This window comes from Protopterus annectens, chromosome 12.part0 (genome assembly GCF_019279795.1).
Source record: "Protopterus annectens isolate FY-2018-M chromosome 12.part0, PAN1.0, whole genome shotgun sequence".
In the NCBI taxonomy this organism is placed as follows: domain Eukaryota; kingdom Metazoa; phylum Chordata; order Ceratodontiformes; family Protopteridae; genus Protopterus; species Protopterus annectens.
In genome coordinates this window covers 890824057-890838432 of record NC_056746.1, presented here as the reverse complement: position 1 = coordinate 890838432, position 14376 = coordinate 890824057, and the positions used below count along the sequence as shown (strand labels likewise).

Below are 14376 nucleotides of genomic sequence, written 5' to 3'. Positions count from 1 at the left end.
TGAAATCACTTAAATCTGAACTTGACTATCATAACTAACATATACCAATGTATTTATGTCTTGCCTACAACCATTTAAAATTCCATGGCTCACATCATGTCCTGTCTGAGCCTCAGAACTTACAGATGCAGATCGCACAGTTTAGTGTAACGCTCACTGACTGTTGCGCATTGTACATCTATTTAATGCACATCCAACTTTTCTCTTTGACTCAGAAGTCAAAGATGCTAGGTAAGATGTAAGGTTGCAGCAAGCAAATTTTGAAGGTTTGCAAACAGAATAGGCTACCCTAGTATAGATAAAGAGTCATGGTAGCATTTTCTTTTAAGTTACTGCATTTAGCTGTGATGTTTGTTTAGCAATGAGGTCAGTATTGTAGTGGGCCCCTTGAGGTCATGTGCTGCACACAAACACCAAATTGCCCTTATTATAATCTGCTACTGCTAGTTAGTGGGGAACAAAGTTGGCAAACAAAACTGGTTAAGAGTTCAGCTTAAAAAATGAAATGTAAGCATATTTTTGCAAGGGAGCAAACCCACTTCACCCCATGTGGAAGGCAAGCCCTCACCCTGAAATTATATATCCAAACTCTACCATTGCAGAAACACAAATAGGGAGAAGTCTTCACAAAGAATGGAATCACTGCATGCTTTGAAACTGTACAGTCAGTGATTTCTTGTGGAAAAACGGTGATCAGGCAGTTAGCTTTATTAAGCTGAACTGTCTGAGATAAAACTGGTCCAGTTTTCAAGTGACAAGCAGTAGAAAAACTGTATCATAGTCCTAGGGTTGATTCCCTCAGTCTCCACTTACAGTGCCTGTATGACTGAGCAGGTCATTTAACCAGACAGTAATCCTGGTTGAAATCAAAAAGAAGAGGATTTATGGCGAAATGTCTTACCCAAGTAGCACATGAATAACATAATAAAAGTACTCTCTTGCATGCCTGAATACTGAATGTTTATATCAAAGTGGAAGCTAGATCTGCATTTGAGAAGCTAGCAATGTAAGTGTTTTCATTATGATGCACAGATACAACCTTTTATTTCCATTGTAAACATTATAAAATAGAGGTACTGTTGTGACTTATTGTTACAAGTGGTTCTTTACAAAAGTATGTCTTTAATGTCACTTTCTGTTGCAGTCCCTAACATCACAGTTGACATTTTACTTTCAAAGTTTGAAATTGCAATTTCTTTGTTCTGTTTTCCTTTTTTTGTTCTATACAGCTTTCTTTGGCAAGTATCTCAATGAATATAATGGTTCCTATGTGCCACCAGGCTGGAAGGAGTGGGTTGGATTAATTAAGAACTCAAGGTTCTACAACTATTCTCTCTGTAGAAATGGAGTGAGGGAGAAACATGGACATGATTATGCCAAGGTATCCAGTTTAATGAATTATACAATGTAATGCAGAGCCTGTAGTATGGAAGGTTCAAATATACCAAGTAATTATGTGATAATACTTGCAGTGGTATAGATCAATAGACAGCTCTGTAAAGGAAATTCACTCTTCCCTTCAAGAGAGCTAAAAGCACGCACACAATAAGTAAAGCGCAAATAAACTTTATCTGCAGTGCTTCATTTCCCAAACAGGTGACAGACAAAATGAAGGGATTATACTTCATTTCTGCCTAGCTGCAGTCATTTGTTTTGTTGACCTAGACAGGATGATTAATTTCTGAGTGCACTTCTGTATTCTTTGACTGCTTTATATAATATTGTCATCATGCTGTAAGGATTTGTCTCTTAATTACTTGTACCTTCCTTTTTACCTTTGTTTTTCTACATGTGTTTTCTTCTACTTATAAAACAAACAATTTGATGTTTTATGAATAAACCACAGTAAATAAAAGTACAAATAGTATAGAGACCACATCTTTCACAGGTAAGTCATCACTGTGCATTAGCCATAATGTTATTTATTTAATTAATTAATTATTTATTTACATTTGTTGACCGGGAGTGTCCGACTGGACGTAGGTCCATTTTCAGCGGAGGCCTGGGGAGAAAAACTCCACAGTTAAAATAAACAGACAGTAGTTACATTGGATTACATAGCAATTAACAATTAACATATCAATTACTTACAACATATTTACAGATGAAGAACATAGTACATCAGTAGACAACTAGAATCTTTATCTGTGAAGTACATAACAGACATTAACAAATGTTACAATAAGAAGTTCCTGCTGTATAATAAGTACTAGGCTTATGAGCATCTGAACTTGCTATAATCAAGGTAGTTAGTGGAGTGGAAAGAAAGGTAGTGTATAATACTATTTTTATAATAAATTATATTTGTATAATAAATACAAATGACACTTAATGTGTAGTCCCTTGCAGGTTAGATAGATGAGATGCACTCATTAAATTTCTAGAAATAATATAGAGGTTTATGATCAGGTCTCTGAACACAGCTAGATTATTAAGTGTTCGAAACATAGATGTCAAGAAATTCACCTTGAGAGCAAAGTTTGAAAGGTGAATATTGGCATCCATGATGAGAACATATAATAAAAGGTTATGATCAGAGATCCAGTCCTAATTCTTTGTAGTGCATCAAGCTTTATCTGTTCCATGTACTACTAGGTGCAAAATAAAAAAAGTCCTAAGTGCTTTGCAAGCTTTCAAAGCCATAAAGCACTTAGCGAGTGCTGTCAGAAACATAGAGTAGCATACCTTAAGGAAAGTTAGGGAAAGATTACTGGTAAAGACAGCAGGCAGAAAGAAATCTGTTTTGAATTCTGCCATTGTCATTGGCATATTTAAATGCCTAGCATGATACCCAATCCTAACAAGTGAAACAGGGGTGCTTAATACTTGTTAAGATCTGATCTCACACAATAGAAGCGCTTAACTGGTTTGTCTTTTTCATAATATTGGCGTATAACCACCACACTCCATGCACTACAGTTAAGTTCTTCTATTTGGATTTGTTGCTATTAATTTCTTAGAGTGTAGTCAGATGATTTCTCCTTTCTCCTTAGCTACAGAACTTCTGAGAAAAGTGAGATTTCCCTTGTCTGATAAAGCAATCTGAAGAGTTGTTTACTTTTCAGTTTTAAGGTGTATCAGCCAGGTAAAACAAACTTGCATATACATACTAACTGTACTGAGACACAGTACAGTGAACATTTCAGATGAAATCTATTGTTCTTTAAACAGTATGTCTGTTAGAAATTTTGCCTGTAGTGCTGCACATTTCACTCCCAGTTTTTCTAAATTTAACTTACTCTGAGTCCACTGCATCTCATTGTAATTATGAAATTACTATCCTGTGGAAGGTTGCTGCAAGGCTGGATTTCCTCTTATCCTGTGCTGCATCAATGTTGGAGTTGATTGCATTAGAAGCACAGATACAGGTCTCTGCATGAATGGTGTGGGGTACCCCTATGGAAAAAAAGTTTTGACTTTCTTTGGGAATTCAGTTTCTATAGACAAAACTACATTATCATTTCTGTCACTTTATCAGTCAACCTAGACATGAAAATTACTTTCACTGTGCAGTGGCCTTATGGCTTTCTTTTCTGGACCATGTTTAATAGTATTTTAGGTAAATCATTTGTTTGGCATGCTTGCAAGATGTCTCTACAATGCTCAACAGTTCAATTTCAGCTCTCCCATTGTGAACAAAAAGAAAGAAAGAAGTCAGACTGAGTAAAATTCTGTTACTGGCTAGTAAGTACACTGCCTAGATACCAGCAAAAAGAAATTTAGAGAATCTGAAGGAAAATCAACCAGAAAAGGTGAAGAGACAACACTGGCAAGGAATCATCCTGTAGTTATCCAACAAAAAGTAGTTCAAGCTCCAGCTTTGGTGCAAAACATGGCTTCCAGCAATTTAGAGGAAAAAATAAATCAAATGTACTTGGAGGTGATTAAAATAAATGAAACAATGAAGGAATATATCAACTCAAATAACAAAAGGCTGGGAAAAATAGAAGAAAATTTAACTATTCAGATGAACTGATAAAACTGCAAAAATCACAGGATGAAATGAAGGAAAGGTTGACTGAGTACGAAACTTCTGAAGAAGAGCTGTTTCAAAAAATGGTAGAATTAGAACACAAAGCGCACAGAGAAAACCTGAGATTTTCTGCTCTTCCAAATAAACTGGAATGAAAAGACTATGTTAATTTTGTGAAAGCACAGATAAGCAACTGGATTAGTATTCCACAGTAGGGTTTGTTAATTGAAAGGGTATATCTAGTATATGCTCCAAACCTGACCATGAGAAAGCAGCCAAGACCTGTAGTAAAGATACAATCATACCAACGGAAAAAAATATTTAGACAAAACTATTGCAGGAGGAAACAATATTAAAAATTAGAGACAGAGGGCCAGATTACAAAAGAGTTGCTTTTAGTGTATGTCTATCCTGATTTTTAGGTTTTATGCTAATGGCATTATTAAGGCCTGGAGTTACATCAGCTTGCAATCTTATTATCCAGTGTAGCTCCCTAATTTCCAAGGCATAAGATTGCAAGCTGATGTAACTCCAGGCCTTAATAATGCCATTAGCATAAAACCTGTGCTAGTGAAGCGACAGTATGACAATTTATGAGTAGTAAAAATATTTAGAATTTCTGTATATATTCTCTTTTTTATATTAGTTTTAAGGTCTGTGTGGACTTTGATGAGTTTTAACTTTAAAATATAGTGTCTAATATGTTTTAAATAGAATGCAAATTTTTTATGTGTTTTTAGTGGCTGGTATGAACATGTGACTTCAATTAGACCTCTATATAAATGTAGTAAAAAAATATGTTTGTATATGCTGATGAAGGGTAGAACACCCGAAAGCTTCATGTATTAAAGTTGGCGTTTTTGTGATATTTTCGTGTCTTATGGTTGTGTAAAACTACTGAACTCTGACTTATACTAATATCCTTTCTTAAACACCCAGGCCATTATGCTTAGGACTTAAAGGTTAAAGAAAAGACTGTATCTTCTTAGCTACAAAAGTTGTGTACTTACTATAAAGGTAGATCTGGATGATCCAAGTCCATCCTCTTCTACAAACCTTCTAACCTTCCTCCTTCCCCAAATGAGGTAAAGCCTGGAGGAAGGCTTTGAATATAAAGTATTATTTTGGCCAGTGCTGAACTCCAGACCAGTTATTCCGAAAGCAGGATAAACTACCATTATGGAAGGATGGGAGGAGCTACAGCCTAGGAAAGTTTTTGATTTTGATCTGACTTGAGCCTAGAGCTAAGCAATACCAGGTTTAATAAGACTGAAACACATAATTTAGATATATCATTATGACATCAGTGCCAGCCTACTTTACTACTATAGAGATTTCTGTTGCTCAGCCACAGGCATTGCAGTTTCTCATGCTGTACAGTAAGATCAAAGCACTGCAGCTTCTCCCACTCCACTTTGCCATCTAGGAGAAGGTTTTCCGCAGATTCATCTCCACCTTAAGTGCACAGGAAGATGACATGCAAGAGCAGACACAGTGATTGCATTATGTAGTCCAAAACAGCTGATGTCCTTCTATTCTCATGTTGCAGTATTCTCACTTGTGGGATCCTCCACCTCAGGCAACCCAAACGTCCGGCTCCTATGTGAAAGCTTAAGCCTGGTTGCTGTCAGGTGCATGGGACGTCACACACTGGGCCATAAATGTGACATCTGCACACACAGACCTCAGAACTTCTCTGCTGCAGTCAAATGTCAGCTTGCATGCTTTGCTTCATGCTACAGAAGACGTCTTCAGATAAGTACCCTGTTGGGGATTTTTTCTTATTTTTACTTAGTCTTGGGTTGTTGTTGCTCTTTTATATAGCCAATGTCATCTAGAAAGGGGAAATGTAAATACAACCGCCAGATTCCACACAAGGATTCCCATGAGCTTTATTTGTTCTGTTTAGGCCAATCCCATGACCATACGACCTGTAGCATTTGTCATTCATTCATTCCAAAAACCCTATGCAGTCACCTGGAAGCCTTGAAACTATTTGTGGAAATCTAATGACTCCAGCATTTAGCCCTAGGCATGGAACCCAAATCGGCCATCAAGGTGGAGCTGCCTAAAAAGAAGGCCAAGGTTTCACAGTTTACTGCTAGTACCTCCGATGTCGGACGCCCTCCCAGCTACCAGTCTTGGGGCTGAGGGACGTCTGGATGAACTGGTGACATCGGCTGGTACTTTGGGGAAAGCCACCCTTGAATCTCCAGTAGGCACGTCCACGGAGGTTACTGCAACATCAGCTGTGGCTGATGTCAAGGGGGAACCGGGCTTCTCTGGATGGCTGCTTACAGTGTCAGAATTAGGGTCTGCTCCCACAGGCCTGACTCCCAGTCCTAGGCCTTCTCCTACACAAACAGTCACAAAGACTACTCCCCAAAAAAGGAAACACAAAACAAAACATTTATCTTCCACTACTGAAGAACAGCCAGTGTGAAAAACCTTTTCCTAGACATTGGCTCAGGCCCACAGCTTCACTTGCTCCTGTCTTGCCTACCTTCAGCCCTAGGCCAGATTCAGTTACCTCCATCCCACCTGCTCATATTCAGGAGGAAACTTCCTTCTCTGATGAGACTCTTACATACCCCTCCCAATTAGCTTCTCCCTTGGAGTACTACTCCCCAGATGAGGACTCCTTGGAAGGAGACTCCCCACATGAAGATATTACCTTTGGGGAAACTATCTCCAAAGTGAGGGAGTACTTCAAGTAGGATGCCACTCAGATGACTGAGGTGCAAAAGAGAAATTTGGAGTCCCCCTCTCTATCTGCTATCCCCCTTGTAATTCCAGCTTACCTGGATACATTTGCTTCAGCCTCCAAGACCCATGAATCACAGCCTCCAGCTCCTAAAAGACTGGATAGGTTTTACAAAGTCCCTGATGACCACAAGTACCTCATTAAACCACCCATGGCAGACTCAGCTATCACTGGAGTGGCTCCAAATAGACAATCCAGGCAAATCCTCTCCTCATCCCTTCTGGCACCCAAGGACAGTAAAGTCATGGACAGACTGGGGAAAAAATATTTATACATCTTCCACATTGGCCTTTAGAGCCATGAATTATCAGACTTTCGTGGTTAAATATGCCTTAGACTTGGTCTCCCAGGCAACTTCTTTGCTTTCTTCCTTGCCTGATCCACCTACTAAAACTCCAGGATGTATCTAAGCTCTCCTTGGAAGCACAAGTTGCCAGACAGTCTATAAAATGCAGCTATGATGCTGTTGAGGCTTCAGCCAGATCAGCTGCCTCAGCCTCTGTACTGGGCAGATATTCTTGGCTCAGATTACAACCACTCCCTGATGATTTTAAAAACAAAATCTTGGATGCACCCCTAGACAACAAATTCTTGTTTGGCAAACAGTCTGCAGAACTACTCAAAACCTACAGGAAAAAATCAAGGAACTCCAGGACCTCAAACATTTATTGGTCTCACCAGTTCCAAAATTCTGTAGAAACTACCATGCTAAACCCTCATTTGTCTGGAGAGGAACCCTGCCCCTCTTCCTCCTCCTCCTCAAAATACAGGAAAAGGTCCAGCAAAGCATCATCCCCCAGGAGTGCCTCTTCCTAGCCCACCCCCAGGCAGCCCTTTCCAGATAGATCCAACAATGCATGACTGCCTAAACCACCTTCCCCTCTCCACCCGCCTCTCTCACTGTCTACCCATTTGGCAACAGATCACTTCACACTGCTGGATCTTATCAGTAGTGGAAAAAGGGTACTTTATGACTTGACAGGAAAAACCCTTACCACAAGGCATACCCTTCCCTCCCAAAACAACAGCTACACCTAATACCCCAGATCATCTTAGATTTGTTTTCACAGAGGACCATAGAAAGGGTTCCCACAGGTCAAGAAGGGCAGGGTTCTACTGCAAGCTTTTTCTGGTCCCCAAAAAGTATAGCTGTTGGACACCTATCCTGGACCTGTCCCTGTTAAACCCCTCCTGTAGGTTCCTTCCTTCTGCATGCTATCCTTTCAAACCCTTCTTCCACTACTGCCACCCAGTGCGTTCATGGCCACTTTGGACCTGAAGGAGGCATAGCTCCATATCTCCATCCACCCAGACTACAGGAGATTTTTATGCTTTGCTGTGCCATTACTGCCTTGCCCTTTTGTTTACCTACTGCAAGGGTCTTCACAACGTGTCTTGCCCCAGCAGTAGCCTACTGCAGAACAAAAAGCATTCAAATCTACCCTTATCTGGATGACCTCCTCAATCTAGCAGAAGAGGCAATTACTTTCAGGACTCACTTAAAATTTATTATGTGCCTTCTCCAGAGTCTGGGGTTTACTTTCAATCTGTCAAAATCCTCCCTAACTCCAGCCTAAGACCAAACCTTCTTGGGCTGCAGAATGCGAACAGACCTGATGAAGACTTTCCTTCCTCAAGACAAAGTCTTCTTCCTAAGCAGTTTCTTCCAGGAGTTACTTCTTGTCAATCACATCTCGGCCAGGCAATTCCTCCATCTTCTAGGCCTCATGGCAGCAACACTTCCTATGTTGCCCTTGGCCAGGCTGCACATGAGGAAGTTCCAGTGGTACGTGAAAAATGTCTGATCCCAACACAGTCACCCCTTGGAATTCCATGTGCCCTTCCTACCATGCCTAAAAACAGAGTTGAGGTGGTGGATCCATCAAATAAACCAGAATCCAGGCCACCCTCTACAACCCACCAAACCAGTGCAATTTATGCACACAGATGCCTCGGATCTAGGGTGGGGTCCACTATGAATGGTCTCAAGGTTCAGGCTCAGTGGGAGCCCTCCCTCCAGAGAAAGCCTATCAATGTGAGGGAAATGACTGCTCTCCTTCTAGCTCTAAATACCTTCTTTCCTCTAATACAGGTAAGCCTCCTCCAAATCTTCATAGACAACACAGCTGTGATGTGGTACATCAACAAGCAGTGGGGGACCAGATCCTACTTACTGTGTAGGCTTGCAACACAGTCATGGGAGTTGGCAACCCAGTACAATATCACACTGCTGGTTGTCTACATTCCATCTCAAGACAACCATCAGTTAGATGCACTTTGCAGATCCTTCTCGCAACATTACGAGTGGATGTTACACAGAGATGTGTACTTAGATATTGTCCACCAATGGGGCACCCCACAAATAGATATGTTTGCCTCCCCTCAGAACAGACAACTTTAGGTTTTCTGCTCCAGAGCCCCTTCCCCACTAGCTTGGAGAGTGGATGCCTTTTCTATCTCTTGAAAGGGGCTGTTTCTTTATGCCTCCCCCCATTCCCCCTCATTCAGAAGGTCCTGCTAAAAATCCAAAAGGACAAGCCAAAAATCTTGCTGGTGACCCCCTATTGGCCAAGGCAGCATTGGTTCCCTCTTCTTCTATTTCTTGGCAAGTGCAGTCACCACAAGTTGCCTCACAAGGTGGACCTACTCACATAACAGAAGGGTTCCCTCATTCACCCACACCTGAAAACCCTCAGCCTAGCCCTGTGGGGTATAAACTCCTGATCCCTTTCAGGCAACTTTATTCAGAGGAAGTGCTATTTATCCTCCAGGAGGCCAGGAAACCCACTACCAGGAGATCCTGTGTTTCAAAATGGAAAAGGCTCTCCATCTGGTGTCTTCCAAGGCAACTAGATCCCTACAAAGTGGATGTCCTTCTAGTCCTAACCTATGTGTGTGAGCTTCTAAAATCAGAACTTTCATACTCTTAAATGAAAGTCCACTTATCTGCCATTTCAGCCTGCTTACATATGGACCCACTCTTATTTTCCAGGTTGGAAGTCAAACTTTTCCTGAAGGGGGTCCTCCATAGAAGACCACCCAGATAACCAATCCCCTCCTTGGGACTTGAATTATGTACTGGAAAAACTTACCACTGCCCCCTTTGAACCAGCAGCCTCTGCCTCTTTACAGATGTGTACCTGGAAGACTGACATAAGTAGCCCTTACTTTAGCTAGAAGGAGAGTCCCTGAATTGCAAGCACTCATGGCCTCTTCATCCTACACTGTCTTCCACAAAGACAGGGTAACTCTTCATACCAACCCCTCCTTCATGCCCAAAGTGATCAATGAGCTGTCCCTCAACCAGTCTATTCAGTTACCTACCATTTTCTCTTGTCCACAAAATGACAGTGAGAGAGTGCCTCATCCCCTTGATGTCCACAGGCAACTAAGATTTTATCTGGACAAGACTAAGAACATTGGAAGATCCAATCAGCTCTTTGTATCTTTCCACCCCAGGATGCTTGGGAAAGTGTATCCAAACAGACTGTATCTTCCTGAATATTCAAGACTATTACCTTCTGTTACTCTTTCCATGGTAAAGACTTGCCCACTCTGTAAAAGTGCGTTCTGCTAGAACAATGGCCTCTTCTGGGGCTTTCCTCAAGGGCCTTTATCCAGCTACCATTCTAGAGGCAGCCACATGGTCCTCTGTACATATCTTCACCAAGCATTACAAGTTGGACAACATCTCCACAGCTTCAGAGCCAGAGCAGAATTTGAAAGGGCCATCCTGCATGGTTTCCTGGAGACTGTAACCTCTTCATCCACCCTTTCTTCTGTTTGAGCTGAAATACTCTCCCACAAGTAAGAATACTGCAACATGAGAATAGAAGGACATAGATTAGTTGTGTAAAATCTTACCATAACCATATATGTCATTCCCTTCCATGTTGCAGTATTCCTGCCCTCCCTCCTATCCCCCTTCATGACATTTTCCTTCTCTGGATGACATCATTCCTGTTCTCCTTAAACTGTTGTCTGACTGGGCAGTCAGTTATGAGGTCTCTGCATGCAGATGTCTTATTTATGGCCCATGGTTTATGACCCTGCATGTGATGTACCATGCACCTGACAGCAACTAGCCTTAAGCTTTTGCATAGGAGCCGGATGTTCGGGTTGCCTGAGGCGGAGGATCCCACAGTGAAAATACTGCAACATGAAAGAGAAGAACATCTATGGTTATGGTAAGATTTTACACAACTAATCTATCTTTATGATGTGCAGAACAAAGAGATTCCCTTATGTTCCTTTACTGAGACCAAAGTTGAGGAGGTCCTAGAAATGATTCTTAAGAAAGGGGATTAGTCAACTTACCCTCTGTCCTTCCTCCAGAGGATGCTGCAAAACACTTCTTGGTCCTCCAAAAAGTCTTCATAAGCAGTACTCCAACTGCATACATCCATAGAGTCGCTATGAAAGCTACATGGGAACTCTGAGTACAATGGCTCTCATTCCAAATGCTAATCATATTTTGTGCCTTCCCAGGGACTGACTATACAGGGCAAAAACTTCCAAATTAGATATGTTGGTATCAGAAGTGATTCTCTAAAGGGTTGTGACATCCCAGAACCTCGTGGTCCACCCTTCAGATAAGGAGCTGTTGGTTGATCACTTTGGAAAACATGTTTGCATATCCTCTGTGAATTCTCTGAGGGCACTAAACTGTGTAGCCCATATGGTGGACTTTTCAGATGAAATTTTTGATAAAAGGAACCAGACTATTCTCTGATAACCTGAAGAATCAATAAAAGTCAATCTAAAATCCTAGTCCACAGTGGTTTCTCCAATGGCTGGTCTTGCCAAGTAATATTGCCTGTAATGTACCTGAAGGTTCTTCTAGAGCTGCAGCATCCAGAATAGGTGTTTGCCAGCACACCTGGCTCAGATTAATGAACTTTGCTAATGACACAAAGCACCCTTTATATTCTGTATTTGGGCCCAAAATGAAGACATACCTGGGGAAAATGAAGCAAGACAAACCCCACACCTGTTGTTGTGCAGTATTCAAGCCTTCAAAGGAAATTCTTCAAGATACAGAGGAACTGATGTCAGATGTGGTACAGACATTAACAGCAACAAAATAAGCAATAATCTGGGAAGATCTACTGTAAATAGCAGTTTCCAGTGTAACCATGGCAGCTTCCAAAGTGATTGTGGCCATGGCAGTGGATCTCAGCAAACTTTGGGCAGGTGTGGTCCAGCTATCAGTGGCCAGCAGCAGCCCCAAGGCTTTTTCTGGTTACTCCCCTCTGGAAGCAGTTAGGAGCCATCTGTTTTTTTGCCTATCTACAAAGATAGCCATCACCATGGGCAGATATTTGTGTGAGAACAGTTATATCTAGAGGTTACAAAATACTGCTCCAGTTTCCCCATGTTCTACCCTGCCAGACATTCCACTTCATCAGAAAAGAGCAGCATAAGCAGAGGTGTTAAAGAAATAGTCAGGAGTTCTTGCCAGACAAAATGGGCCCATGTGCTACTCCATGTCCTTTTATGTGCCAAAAAACAAATGACCATTGGCCGGTTTTGGATTTAAGTAGCATAAGCACATATTTCCTAAAAGAAGCTTTTTGAATGATCTCAGTGCAGTTGGTCTTTTCCTGTCTAACAGAAGGTGATTGGACATGCTCTTTGGACCGCTAGGACACCCACCTTCATGTAATAATAGCAAGTGGTCAAGGAGCTGTGTGCACTTAAGTATCAGTTATCAGTTCCAGAATATACCATTTGATCTAATCTCAGTTCCCACAGTGTTTAAATTTTAAGATATTCCAAGGCTAATGAATATTATGGCCATTCATGCTTTGCCAGTAACCTCACTCAGGCTACACCTCCTTTCTCCAGAAGGGCTATACCACTCAGTCCTGGCATAAATTTCTGGATATCCATCCAGCCATTGGGAGTTTATTCCAGAGGTTTGGGAAGTGCTTGGTTATAAAGCTGTACCTCCACCATGTTTTACTTATCTGTTGATGAACCTTTAGGTCCCTGGTTCAAGAGTTGCGGACATTTTGGACTTGCAGAGAAGTAGGAGGTCTAATGCAATTAGGTATCTAAAGGTGCATGCAGTAAGAAAGACATAGATCTCCCATCAAAGGCCTGTAAAATGCTGACATCGTTCATCATATCCTTTGGTCATGATGCACTTGCATCTGCAGGTAATCATTATTCTAGTGTATGGGTGACTGTCTGTTAGCTGCCCCAGACATAACTCATTTAGGCTCAGTGAAGAAGTCTCTGATTGCAGTCCTTGGGAAAACCCTAAATGCAGCAAAATACATCTACAACCAGCTTAGACTTTGCAGTTAGGACACCCTCTTATACAGATTAAGACTCCTAATGAACCAAATTCAAGCCCTACAAACAAATGTTTCTGTTTTCATGTCTTCCAGAGCAGCAGGTACAACTGTACCCATTATTCCACATAAGTGATTCTGTGTGAGACCCTTCCAGTGGACCCTTAAGGTTCTGTGGTCTCATAATATGGATCCAGCTGAACAACACATCTATATTTGTCAGGCCTGCAAATGAAATTTTTATAGTGGATGGATTCTGATAACTTAACCTTCAGCAGTCCCTTTCAGCTTTCCCTTCCATGGCAGCAGTCACTACAGACATGGCAAACAATGGGTGAGGGAACATTGAAATTGGCAGATAGTTCTAAGTATATGGACATTATTGGACCCTGAGCATCAGCATACCTGTATACCTGGAAACAAAAGCAAGTCACTTAGCCCCCCCAAGCTTTCCAAGTCTGTCTCCCAGTGAGAGTTCCAACCATACAGACAACATGACATTGTATGTTATATCAACAGGTTAAGAGCAAACTTGACCGTACACTTCATACCAGGTAACTATGACAGTGTGGTAATGGTCCATGTCCAGCACCCATTTTCCCCATATTCCCAGGGAATCCAATTCCTTGGTGGACAAGCTGATCAGGTGCCTGCTGCTACCTCACAAGGGATTCCTCATGTCCTCGGTGGTAAGGATGATCATCCAAAAATGAGGGAAACCCACTTTTATGTCTTTGTACCCATGACTAACATCAAGTGCAGGGAATTTTGTTTCTCTCCATCACCAGGGAGACATTCCCCAGGATGCACTTGACAAGCTGGACTCTCTGTATTTTCATCATTTTCTCTGATGACAAAATCTGTAGAGAAAGTGAAACTTCTCAAGGACAGTCATCCATTTATCTCCCCTTTTTGTCTCAACAGATATGGTTTACTCTTCATTGCCTCATTTGCTGAAAAAACTCTGTTATTAAAACCAAAAAAAATCTGCTGTCCCAACCATCAGGCAAGTCTGACAAAGACATTTGCTCTCTGTAGCTCATCATTTGGTTTTTCACTTCCAGTTCCCTGCTTTTTCAGGTGGAGTGATCAACTACTCTTCTCTTTCCAAAGTCTCAGAGTGAGGAAGACTTACAAGGGAAAATATCAGTCTACTCCTCGTGCTGCAGTACTTGACTTACTAGAAATAATTTTTTATACTGGTGTGAGTTATTCTCAAAATAAACTTTGTTGTGCAGAGAAGACTGACACAATCTCATATAGATCCTTTTTCTTAATGCATGATCGTTTTGCCCATGTAAAACGTTGGACAAGATTTACACTTCGCCAGATATACCACT

General features: G+C 41.3%; 1 protein-coding gene across 9 annotated transcripts in view; it reads left to right on the top strand.

Annotated features, from left to right (window-relative positions):
* The window catches only part of SULF2 (sulfatase 2), a 1739722-nt gene that overhangs the window by 1237074 nt on the left and 488272 nt on the right, over window positions 1-14376 (top strand). For all 9 annotated transcript variants that reach the window (XM_044089924.1, XM_044089923.1, XM_044089925.1 and 6 more), the window contains one exon: window positions 1230-1381. In XM_044089924.1, the coding sequence (XP_043945859.1) occupies window positions 1230-1381 (152 nt within the window). The remainder of the gene's footprint in view (window positions 1-1229; window positions 1382-14376) is intronic.